Source organism: Pelecanus crispus, chromosome 5 (genome assembly GCF_030463565.1).
Source record: "Pelecanus crispus isolate bPelCri1 chromosome 5, bPelCri1.pri, whole genome shotgun sequence".
NCBI classification, from domain to species: Eukaryota; Metazoa; Chordata; class Aves; order Pelecaniformes; family Pelecanidae; genus Pelecanus; species Pelecanus crispus.
In genome coordinates this window covers 57,975,638-57,988,917 of record NC_134647.1, presented here as the reverse complement: position 1 = coordinate 57,988,917, position 13,280 = coordinate 57,975,638, and the positions used below count along the sequence as shown (strand labels likewise).

Sequence of the window (13,280 nt, the reverse complement as noted above, 5' to 3'; positions counted from 1 at the left end):
ATAACCATCACCAGGATATAAATTATTAACAGTATATTTTGATACAACTCCTAAAGCCAGCTGCTACCGAAATGATTTTACTAAAACCCCAAAATAGAGAAAGGAATAATGGAAGGTGATCGTAAAATCTTCAGCTGCTATCTCTGTCACTCTCTCTTTGATTGAGATCAGGTCTCTAGATCAGAGGATTAATTTCCAAAAATGCTTGTAAGGGAAGCATCAAGAATTTATAAGGAAAATGAAAGTCACAGTCACTACTGGTTAAGTACAGTGTATCACTCTGTACTTAAAAATGCCTGCAAAAAAAAAAAGCAAATACTTGTTCAAACTGAGAAGGAGACATTAACATTTGATGTAGTTACATTTGTTTCACAAAACAAACAGATTTTGAACTGTTATCAATTTCTTCTTTTAAAGGAAACAAAGGATGAAATACCATGGTTACATGGACACAGTGAAATTACAATCTCATTAAACAATACATAGCTGGCTAACACTGTATGACTGATGTAGCTGAATACAAGTTTCAGGCACCAGTGTCAAAGCATAGAGATATTCTGTGCAAATGCCCATGCTACTTACTGGCTGTAAATGGAAAAAAGAAATTAAGTCAAGCAGACTGTGTGATCCACTGACAGCATGTAAAAGAGGACAAAAATAGCCAGAAAACAGAAATATGAAATGCTTTCTTTGTAACAGACTAATAAATGAAAACCTATTTTAAATGCCTTCTCTAGTGACTGTCTCCTCCTTCCCATATTTGAAATCCTAGATCTCTGTGGTAGTGGAATATATGCATTTCTTCCAACTCACAGGTGACATCCCCAACAATGAGTCTACAGAAGATTTTGACCAGAGAGAATCCTTATTTGGTAGTCCTACATTAAGTATTAAAGCTTTAGCAGGGGTGACTAAATATGCTGCTTCTGAGAGCACATCCTATTTCTAAAGGCCAAGGCATACAGAACTAGGACAGGTGACCTTCTGAAACAGGATAGACTTAAAGGCTGTTCTTCCATATTTATATTGTAATAACTGACCTAATCACATATGGTACAAGACCTATCCTATTGCCTTACTTTATATATAACCCAGTCCATGATTTGCATTCTATATCTATGCTAACTAGAACCCTTAGATGAAAGCATGTCTAGTGTGAAAACCCTGCCTTATATTCTGTGAGAAACAGCCATTCCTGTGGAGATATCCAGAGGACTTCTAGGCATAGCCTGGAATAGATCTGTGGAACTTAAATATTTGAATACATAAGTAGTTCCAGATCATTCAGGACTAAGATTTGAGAGTTAAGAGTTCCAGGCAGCAGCCAGAAGCATGGGTCCCTTGTACTGATGTATTTTTTAATCAGAAAAACACCATTTTCTTTTAGCATTTAAGCCAACATATAATTTGAAATGATGATTAGAAACCAGGCCATTATCAATACAAAAAAAGAAGTGTTTCACACCAAGATTAACATTTACAGAGCTAAAAACCAGAACAAACAAACAATCTAATTTTGTACTTGTCTAAGAAAGTTAGACAACACAAAATTAGCGTGGAAAAGAAATCCTGGTGGGCTTTTTCTGTTTGTTTTGTGTTTTTTTTTTTTTAAAAAAACCATTACATGCTCTTCTTGTTGTAATAGCCTAGTTGTTATGGCAACCATTCATACTCCAGCAGACTTCCACAAAAGTGTTAGTACAGACAAACAATTCATATTTTCTTCAGCAACAGTTCAAAAAAGCTGAAAAAAAAATCATAGCATTATCCAAGAAAAGTACTGGGGTTCTTCATAATCAAATAACAGCACAACACCACACTTACCTACCTTCTACAGCCTGCCATTCCATTTACTACTTCAACCCCTTCACTCATGTTGGGGAATAAATAGTCTGTAGCTAATTACTTTTGATAGGACAGAGGAATCACTAGGTTAATGTTCACACACCTAATTGCCAATAACAGCTGTGGGACTTCTCATGGTCAGGACCACAGGATTTTAACCCCTAGTTTACAGGTGACAAGATGCTGTAAAAGTCCATCGAGTTCTCATGTGATAACTGCAACTTCACAGTTAAAAGTAGTAAGCAGTGTTGTGTAATAAACCTGAAGATTTCTTTCAGCAATTGCATGGTAGAATATTTAAGAATCTGTTTTCTATTTTTCTGTGTTAGCAGTAGATTGCGTTTTGATGGGAGGGGAACTAGTAGACATAAAAGGTGATTTATCAGTTTTATCTGTAAGGTGTTCAGTTTGAACTTAGGACTGAATAAAGTCAAAAAGTATGTAACATTACCATAAGATAATTATGATTCTTTCCTTAGAAGGGAATGTATGCACACAGCTTTGGGTATGCCTAATGAAGCTGTAGTTCTTAAACCACAGAAATAACTATACTGAGTTCAGCGGACCTACTAATGTATTTGCAACACAACAGTAACAGATACTATCTTTACTATGGCTAGGTGCAAATTAAGTCGCATCTGTGTAAGACTCAGTCAATTGTATTCTGCTTTGGACAGAAGGCTTCAGGCATGCAGTGACTCCCAGTTCAGAAGACTGAAAAAAATTAATCTTAAAATGACCTCCCCCCACTTAACCTTAGTCAACTGACAGTTTTTACTTAATTAGTTAACAAAAACTTAAAACCAGGAGTTAGATACAAATTTTTACACTGGCAAAATTTTAAGACTGTTGAATTTAATAGTAAGACTGAGAATTTAAACTCTAATCTTCTAATGACTGCAAAATCTGATTAAAATACAGTTAGGTTCCACAGTAGTAGATAATGGCTCCAATTAGCACTGAATAAATTGCCTATGTGATAGAAGCAAGCATCCATATGGATCCCTTTGAAGGAATCCTGTCTTTGTGCAGTAGACCTATGTTTGTGGGAAATACTGTACTATTTTGTGATAGTATTTGTGATATATCCTTTCAGCTAGAACATTTCAATATTCACATGGTCTGCAGAAGTTGTTGATTCAGTTCAGTTGTGCATTCAGCATGATTTTCGGATGTCCTTATTCTTGGATGCGTAATTATGCAACTTCAACATTAAATAACTACAGCTTAATATTTTATAAGCTGGGATAATGTTAATATATTCTGTATGAGAAGGTACTGCATGAAGACTTTCAGATATTAATATTTAAATACTTGCCATTGTATATTATCTGCCTGTGGTTGAAAATATGTCTTCTTCATGTTGCTGTATCTTGCATCTCAAATACCACATGTAGTTCTGGTTCCCCTTTCCAGAAAGTGGACTTGTGAAACTACAAAAGACCCAAAGAATGGCATCAGGAAAGATGAATGGCATAGAATAGCTTTCAAACAAAAGACTGAGTAGTTCTTTACATTAAAACACACTGAGTCTTAACCCAGACATTTCTGGAAACTAGAAAAGTGTATTACATGTGTATCTGACAGGCTTATTCTTACGTTCTTCTGTATGATACACCAATTGCCCATATTAGGGACAGGTTACTGGCTAGATCTACCTTTGCTCTGTTGCAGCATGTCTATTCTACTCCCTTTTAGTTTTACCTTAAAAGTGGATGAAACTGTAAAGAACCTGAATTTATTTCTGTATTTTCTTTTCTTTTTAAAATAGGTCTAAGAATACGATTATTCAATTTTTCTCTCAAGCTACTAAGCTGTTTCCTATACATAATTCGTGTGCTCCTGGATGATCCTACACAAGGACTTGGATGGTAATGGGGTTTTTTTTGGTTATTTCTGTTCTCAAAGCATTGTTTAACTTATAAGAAATAAATGAATTTAATGAATAAATGTTTGATAGTCTGTCAACAGGGATTTGGTTCTATGTCTTACAGATGTTTTGAAAGAGTTATAAAGCTAGTCTTACATTACGAATGAAAATAAGAACCAAAATAACAATATTCTTTTTTCACTTTACTGCTAAAATAATCCTGGCTATTTGCTCAGATACTGTGCATCAGATATAGTTGTGCAAACTTATATCTTTTGGTTGTATTATTACATACCATTTCTATGTATCATATTTATGTTTATATTATAAACATTATAACATGTTCATATTTACAAAAATAAAATTGCAAATATCTGTTTACCAGTTTATGCAACAATAATTTTAGGATTTAACTTAGATAATTTTACTTAAATAATTTTACTTAAAACCCCAGATCCCAGAAACAAACAGACAAATACATGAAACTGAGCTTTCAAGCAGATGACAATTGATTATCTTTTTCTAGCCCTCTCCTTTCTCTTAAACACTTAGAAGAGACGGAGACTAAAAGTACATTCTATACTCATGATGATCTATGATCATAAAGCAAGATTTTGAACACCTGCAATTGCTTTCACTTGATTTAATTCCGTTGGCCTTAAATACTGAAAGAAACAAAGCACAGATGAAAATACTAAGCTTGGGCTGAGAGAACTAGCACTCTTCACACAATGTTAGGCAAAGGACAAAGTATGGCTTCTAATTTTAATATTTGAAAAATTAAATCTAAAAGGGTAATACTATAAAAAAAGCTAGTGCACAGGAAAAGTACTGTATTTTACAAGAATCAAATCCAAAGCAAAGTGAGTTAAAGAATATCAGCTTTACTCAGCAGTGCATGAGAGAAGGATGTGTGAATGGGAAGTACAGAAGATGCATTTGAGAAATTTTTTTTGTCAAGTTTATTGTAAGAAATTAGAACATCTGAAAAAGCGCCAGAAAAAAATCTCCCTGGAAAAGCAAGAACTGCAAAAACTATTTTTTGACTCCACATGTATCTTAGAATATCTCTTCAAGGAGAGGAAATATGTAGCAAAGAAACAAGCAGTAAAGATTTTGCAAAGTGCAAAACTTTTAATAGTTGATGGAGAAGAGAAAATCTATCCTTAGAAATTTAGGTGTAGTAGCACAGCAACTCGGGGACTTGAAATTTTACAGCTAATGATACTTTCTGGCATGAAGAAGCGGATATATTGTTATGTTATGGGAACTCTAGTGAGCCCAAACGAGTGTATTATACTGCCAGGTTATGTCTGGGTATGCAGAACAGATTAGACCATCAGCGCTTCTGCCACAGGTATACTTCAATACTTTTGTATTCATGTGCAAAGATTTTTCTGCATCTTGCAGACTGCTTAATTCCCCAGGCCCTTCCTGAAATGTTTGTTCCTTCAATCTAAATGTTTAACAATTCTCCAGCCAGAGAGTGTATTTGTCTGTTTTTATATATATTGTTCCCTTATATTGTGGTACATTTAAAAGACTAGCTAGTTTGTTCTATCTCTGTATAACATTTGTCTGGCTGAGAAGTTTCTGATAAGTTACTTCTGCATGCTCCCTAAGACCCCAGTCTTAGAAGTTATGCCAGACACACCATCCCTGTGCCCAGATGGTACCCCATTAATGTTAATGGTTTTGCCCATAGAGATCCTGAGGGCTTGATACCTAAACTACTGCCATAATGCATTCTTACAAATGTGGTGTTAGGAAAAAAAAAATCCTTTCTAGATACTGTGTCACAGCCTGATGAAAGAAACTACTCAGTGCGCTGAGAGCATGGCCACAGAAAACATTATCACCTGGTTGTTTTTAAAGTGGCAATTCTGGGAGAAATGCTTTTCATCACAGACTCCCCCTGCAGATTTATTTCCTGGTTTTCAGAAATGCCTGCACAAGTTAGTATCTTTCATTTACTCCTTCTGGAACAGTGGGTGTACAGGGAAGAGCTTAAGACATAAAGCATCCTTATTAATGGATACCATTTAGCCCCTGTCCCACTCATAGTCGGTAAAAATACAGCTATTACTTATCTGTGGTCTGCAAATCCTTTTCTCTTCTGCTGACCTTGCTTGCCAAACAAGGATACTTTACATCATTTACACAAATATATATTCCCACATCCTTACATGACCATTTGAAGGGAGGATTTGTGCCAGCAATTCAAGGCAAAATAACATCACATGTACATAGCAGCTATTTTTTTGCACAGATGTTACCAGTTTCTTACTTGAATTACTGCTGCATCAATCTCCAGCCCTCCTCACATCCTCACAAGAGGATATAAAGTGTAGTTTGATGCAATCTTTTCTGATGAGATCATGGCAGGTATAAATATATGTTCTCTTTCTATGCAAGCCTATCCGTGTGAAAGGATTTCTAGTATCTCTTGATCTTCAATATTTATTGTGTACTTAGTTCAGCTTTTGAAAGTACAATTTCAGTTGCTTTGTTTTTAAATTGGAACATGTTTTAAAATAAATCTTTAAAAAATGTAACCTGAAATATTTCATAGTCCTTTTTCTACAGATAAAGAACACATATGGAACTACTTTCTAAATGTTATTTTACTTTTTAAAATGTCTATATCTGTTGCCTAGGGTTTCAAACTATTGCATGCATTTTATAGAACACTTAGTAATGTAATTAATATCCCTTTCCTCCCATGTGTTTTTATGATCATGTTCCCATATACATTTGCTAATGAAAATGGACTTTGCATGGATGGGATGACAACTATCAGTAAGGAATTAAACCGGAGTTGTTCCAATCAAAACTACACACCTGGAACAATTGATTGGTGAGTTCCTAATTTAAAAAAAGCAAACCAGAAGTCCACATAATGGTGGGAAGAGGAGGGAAAAAGGAAGACAAATCCATTTCCATCTGGAATAGTGACATTTTAACATATAATAGTGATGTTTCTGTAACTCTCAAGAAATTACTTCCGTGTTCCTCAATATTCAAAACTGCCTTTAATATTTTGATTGTTTCTCTGATTGCATAAGTGAACTGCTGGATTGGATGCTCTTGTAAGATCTGAATTCTATCAATGCTTATACCTTGCTGAAAAAAAATGGATGCCCTTGTTTAAAAAACAACTATGATAAGCGGTAAATGACTAACAGTACACTATTGTGCCGTTGAGTGTGCCAGATTCCAGTAGTACTGTATCAAGTGCCTATTATCATTTGGTTTAGTAAATACTAAGACAACATGAGATTTTTCCAAGATATGACAACCCCTATGCGTTAGATACCATTTATATTGTTACACAGATAGCAAAAAATCACACAAAAGAATTGTCAAGTTTCTTTTTCCTACCACAAATAATTATTCCTCTGCATCTCTAGAATCAAAAGCTCAAATTGATTTATTCTTTCTGGAATCACAGGGGATGAACTAGCAACCACTGAAGCCAATAAAAGATTTTGGTGTCACTGGATGCTGGATTACTCCCATGGGAACTCAATAATTGGCTCTGGATTAGAAATACAAGCAATGTCAGTACTCAGTCGATAACTACCGATGTAAAATTTTTATTACTGAGAATTTTTTTAAAAAAATAAGGGTACTCTAATTTCCATTCACATGTATAATTTTTTTTCTCTTGATTTTGTTCAAAACACTAACCAGATTTTGATCAATTTCATATTTATTTTCTTATTATAATGAATAGGTCTCCTATTATTTGGGTGAATCGAAGCTTGCCTTTATGGGGATTACAGGTAATATGTAAATGGACAATTTAACCATTTCCATTTAGAAACTGTAGACAATATTGATTTATAACATTTTAGTGATGTTACAGGATACTTGGAAAAGTTGATATTAACAGAGAAATCTACTTGATGACTAAGTACAACAAAAGCATAAAGATAAGCTGATCTGAACTAATTGATTTGAATTTATACGGCTTTACAACATATTTATAAAGTATTAAAGCTTATAACAAAATATTGTAGAATTAGATAGCCTTTCTCTTAGAATTATCAAGCTCTGTTGAGTCAAGTAGTCACTGTTTGCTCTAATGATGAGTTTAAATTTCATAATTGCTTATGACGAGCTTTTGACATGCTTCACAGGCTTTCTTGTTAAATACACTAGAAAGCTAAAGTTACTTCATAATATAGAAGCCTCTGCGCTTAGAGGAGTATGTCACAAAAGATGTACTACATCAGTGCTTTGTGGGTCTTGGAGATCTTTTGAAGTTTGTCGTTCAATCCTCAGTGTCCCAGAGCCTGCTCATTTTAGGAACAGTTTTTTTACTTGTGGATAGTGCTGTGGGAATTCTCCCTGTGAAATGTGCCTTTCTGCTAAGAGTTCCTTAAGCTTCCAAAAGGGTTACACCGTTATATTCTTGCACCATGCTTAGTGCAATGCCATTACAATGGTTTGTACCTCTATATAATACAGGATTTTACTAAGGGAAGAATCCCTTGATGAAAATACCTTTCAATTCCTTGCTTAAAGTATGCACAGGTTGAATAAATTTTGACTTAGACATTTGGATTACTGTATTCATTTTAATTAAAAAATATTGAGAGATTTATTTGTTACCATCTTATTCTAGTAATATTATTTGTTAAGCATAGGAATTTATACCTATGTGTATGCATGTGTATATACACATGCATTCACAGTGGGATATATACAATAGTTGCAAACAAAGATTTATTTTTATTTGAGAGACAACCTGAGTTTATATAAAACTGTAATACTTATTTGGAGAAACTAATATCATATTTTGATTGCATATTTTAATAATTTTCCAATTCATAGCATCTTTTTTAATTCTAGATAATGATATTGTGAGTGCAAATAGCGCACTCTTCTAAGTTTTCCGTAGTAGCGAGCATTAGTTTAAAATTAGAAATCCTGAGGCTTGTTTGACTTCAGGCTCCAGCTGAATTTGTACATCTTCTTGATAGAATATTCCCACAATATACATTAAAATACAAATATTTGCTATGCAAAGGATTTAAGTAAATTTTGTGGTTATTTAATGTATAAAGTTTTAAGTAAATTTTTTACTATTTTGATATTTGACTATTTAAATATTTTTAAATTACATATCACATACACTAACTACATACAGTCTAATTGAAGGGATGATAAGTTGAGTCCAGTTGCATTTAAATATTAAAATAAATAATGATTCATCTGTATCTTTTTTGCTGTTTCCAACTTTCTGAATTATACACTGTAAAAAAAGTGTTTCTTTTTCCACACATTCATAACATCTTTACAGAAAAGTACAGAGCTGACTAGCTTCCATTATTTACAGCTTCCTCCTTCTCTCTCTTCTCTGTCTTGTGAAAAGATCTTGGTACCTTTTAGGAACAGACAACTGAAACTTGAGAAACAATCTGGTAGACTGTGTATGGAGCTCTCTAAAAACCATGTAAAGGCCACCCTGCAGGCTCTGTGGAGTGTAATACTTGGAAAAGAGCAGTGAGACTCAAGTCCAAGCCTGTGCTTTAGTTAGAAAAATAACAATATTTAAGCTTCATGCTAAATGCTGTTAGCTGAGATAGTTTCCGAGGATGCATGGAAAAGCTGCTTTTTATTATCTTTTACTTTTCATTGTAATGCTTAATGTCATATATTCTTTAGAAGCCAGTATTAATACACATATTTTATTACTTCATTTAAGGTTTCTGTGGCTTTAATAAGTCTGTTTGAAACTCTGCTGCTGAGTTATCTAAGCTACAAGGTAAGTACTTTTCGTGACTTTTAGGCATAATTCCTCACAAAAAGTAACTGAGTTAACTGTTTAAATATAAGATTCATGTGCTTGCATTTGTGCCCACACTGATGTACAAGCAGGAAGTTGAGAAAAAAAACACATGTAGAGGACAGCATATTGTCACAGGCAGCCCTGTTCATGTTTCCCAAATTTATGAGCAAACAGTAGTAGCTAGAGAGTGGAAGTCAGAAATGAAATTTCCATTTTTTTCCATTGTCCACTGGCACATTATAATTTGAAAACACATTCTCAAAAGTGACCTTGATTTTTTTATACTGATTTTTCAAGTGTACAGTTTTATGTGTCTATTCATAATGCAATGGACACAATTCTCATTGATTTCAAAGCTGTAGCTACTCAGGATCTATAACTCAAGTTTCAGGCCTCTAAAACTGCACACCAGAAAAGCAGGCCAAGACAGTACTTTTTTTTTTTTTTTTTTAAATTATGGATACCTACATACTTGTGTTTTACATCTTTCCGATACTATTGGAACATCTTTGCAAAATGCCTTGAAATCATCTGATGTGAATACAATATATTTTTGTATTTGCATTCTCCTTAAAAAGTTGTATTTTCCTAATGTTTTTATTCAGTTTTCTTCATTACATTTTGTTATGTGCTATCCTAGTGAGTTTTAGGTACTCCGCATTTTTAGTATCTTCAGGAAAAAAATACTAAAATCATTTATCAAAATAAATATGAAAAGACTTGGTTTCTAAAACTGAAAATATCTTGGAGCATAATCTTTTTTTTTTGTTTTTAATTTTTGAATTACTGACATTCAGTAGCTATCAGAGCCACCACTAAAGTTAGAGTTGTACTTTAGTGTGCTTATCAAGTCATTATGGCATGAATGTTTTCCTTAGTGCCCAATAACACTAAGAGGCTTAAAACTGTCTATGGTCTAAAAATTATTCTTCTTAATCCTTGTAAGTAGTGTATATTATTTAGGTGTTGGGGTTTACAAATGCAAAACAATTATAGGCAGAAACAATCCAAAATTAACACGTCTAATGCCAAAACAGAAAAGAGCAATCACAATTTATACTGTTCCTGAGTTTATTGGGCAGCATTATCCCTATCCATTCTGCTTGTGGTCTGCATCAATACAGTATGTACAGAAGATGAAAGAAATATTGGCAAGGCAGCTCCCATGTATTAGTGTGCAATGAGTGTAAAGCTCTACTGTCCCGATTTGCTGCATATACCTGTCACAGAAGTTGAGGCAGTTTTATTATGATAGCTGCATTTCCACTCCCCATTAAGAGAATAACAGTAATGTAATGAAGTACTGAATAGTACTGAAATGCACTTTGGCAATCCACCTGATGCAAACACCTCCTTCCCTCTGGTTCTGTCCTCTTAGTTACAAACTGGAAGTGTCATGATAGAGCCATTTACCCCAGTTTTACACCAGTCTCAGGAAGCCAAGGCGGCTGTTATTTCACCCACTGTAAGGCCTTTCTGCACAGCCAGGATGACCAATGAAGTCTTGGTTCATGTAAATCTGTGACAGATTACTTATTTCATGCCAACATTTCCAAAGCTTTTGCAATTTAGGCACAAGTCAGAGGATGATCCCGGAAGAAAACAACAAGAAAAAGATGACTGCGTTTGTGTTTTCATTTGTGTGCACATTGCTAGGATTTCACTAATAACCCGTAAAATAAATAAAGCAGTCATTTGAGAGAATACTCCAAGGAATTTGCCTTTCTGATACTTGGTTGATGACATACGAGAAATGATTCAACATGCAGAATAGTGAGGACATAGTACTCTATCATGGTACTAGGATACAGTGAATTTGCATTTTTTATTCCTTTTATACGGGGAGGAATGCAAAGAATGTAGGTCTGTATTACACTGCTGATCACTTGGAACCAAGAATGAATGGTTTACAATCTGCATTCTCACAGCTTAACGCACTACATGAGGGTTTGCCCTTGGCCAAAATTCTGAAAGATGTCTACATTAGAAATTTTCCTTGCCAAAACTCGTCACAGACATCTGGCAATCCTACTATATCACTGGTGCACAGGCAGTCTTAGCTGCTTTTATCAGTACCATACATTCTCACTGCAAAAGGCTGTTTTGCAGAAGACATGATGCATTTGTATGTGGAAGCTAGAATCTTACAGCTGCACGCATCACTAAGTACCTGGAGCACATCTGCACAGGCATTTTGCCTGCACAAGTAAATTATGTGACATTTCTATAATGCAGAAAAGAAAGCTCTTAATGTTAAAAATGAGGAAATTAGTGAAAACACAGAATGGGTCAGTTGGGAAAACCTAATTTTCTTTTTAATTTATTATTCCCTACAAATAAAACCTCAGCTTAGAGTCTCATAATTTCACCTCTGTTTACAGGGCTGCTTATCACATGAAATATTTAAGATTATTAAAGTATGTCTAACTCCCACCAATTACAATTACACACATGCAAGACAATAATCCCTGCCTCATAGGTACAATGGCTTCCAGATGTGAAAAGTTAAAAATAGAAAAAGAATGTTATTTGCCATGGAGCTTGTATTTAATTTTCAGTGGTTATATCAGCTGGTTATTTTAACAGGAAAGATTAATATGTCATTGCAACTGAAAATATAATGCTGTACTGCAAATTCTTGTAATATTGCCACAATATATGCTACATTGTTATTGCATTGCCTGTGATGGAGTGTTGATATACAGAGTTAGTAAAGCTGTAAGTCACTGAATTTTAAATACCTTCTTTTTTAAATGTATGGATTTTCATCCCAGCATTTAATCATTCACAGTCACTGCTCAGATGTGGAAAAGAAGTAGCATTATCCCCATCCTGTAGCTAGCAGTAAGCAGATTAAAAGATCAGTACCACTTTCATTGAAATATGTGGGAAGACCTCTAATTTCATGTAAGCAAGATCAAGTTCCAAAAAGCCCTGAAGTGTACTGAAGTGTTTGTGGCAGAAATATAGAACTTTCATCTTGTAGTCCTAATCAAATATTAAACACTAGATTGTAGTCCTTACTTCTCTCTCCAAAACAATTGGGAAAAAGAAAACACAAAGTAAAGATAAAAAAGGATAAATGCAAAGGAAGGAAGGACTCACTGTAGAATAGTGCTATCTTTCCCTAACTTAATTTCGTTGCTCTTTTTAATACGTATTTCTTAGTAAGTTATTATCTTAATAGCAGGATTAGAATTAATAAAGAGAAATATCCAGACCCCTGTGACTAACATGCAAAGGCTAATGAAACAAGATTAACAGAAAACGAACTGGTATTTTTTCTTTGGAAAATACAACATATTTGCATTCCTCTTTTGCTTTATATTTTGCCATGACGTTCTGTCAGAACTATGTACAGAGAGTGGCTTATCATTCATAACAAATGTTAGTATGGATTATAGGGCAGTAGGGTAATCAAAACTATTGATTTGATGGTAAAAATCTTCTGAGTGGGGCATATCATTTGGATATATGTCTCTGCAACTCTTATGCTGTAATATGGCTTTGTTTTTAGTTTTTAGGCACTCTAAGACAATAAGCATTATGGTAAGAAAAACTTTGGCACAGTCAAAAGCTAAAGCATTGTCATGCAGGATTTTAAAGATTTAGAGGCTTCTAAGAAAAAGAAGTAGAAATAGTGGCAGATAAAAGAATTTGCCAGCAGGGTAGTCTGTTACTTGTGTGAGGAGTCACTGAAAAATAAGAGTTATTAAAAAGATAAATTCCTTAGGACAGAAACCTTACCTCCTTATCTGTGTTTAAGTG

General features: G+C 34.2%; 1 protein-coding gene across 3 annotated transcripts in view; it reads left to right on the top strand.

Moving 5' to 3' along the window:
* The window catches only part of KCNT2 (potassium sodium-activated channel subfamily T member 2), a 154,951-nt gene that overhangs the window by 42,476 nt on the left and 99,195 nt on the right, over positions 1-13,280 (top strand). For all 3 annotated transcript variants that reach the window (XM_075710612.1, XM_075710611.1, XM_075710610.1), the window contains exons 3-5: positions 3,617-3,716; positions 7,452-7,500; positions 9,429-9,488. In XM_075710612.1, coding sequence (XP_075566727.1) covers positions 3,617-3,716; positions 7,452-7,500; positions 9,429-9,488 — 209 coding nt within the window. The remainder of the gene's footprint in view (positions 1-3,616; positions 3,717-7,451; positions 7,501-9,428; positions 9,489-13,280) is intronic.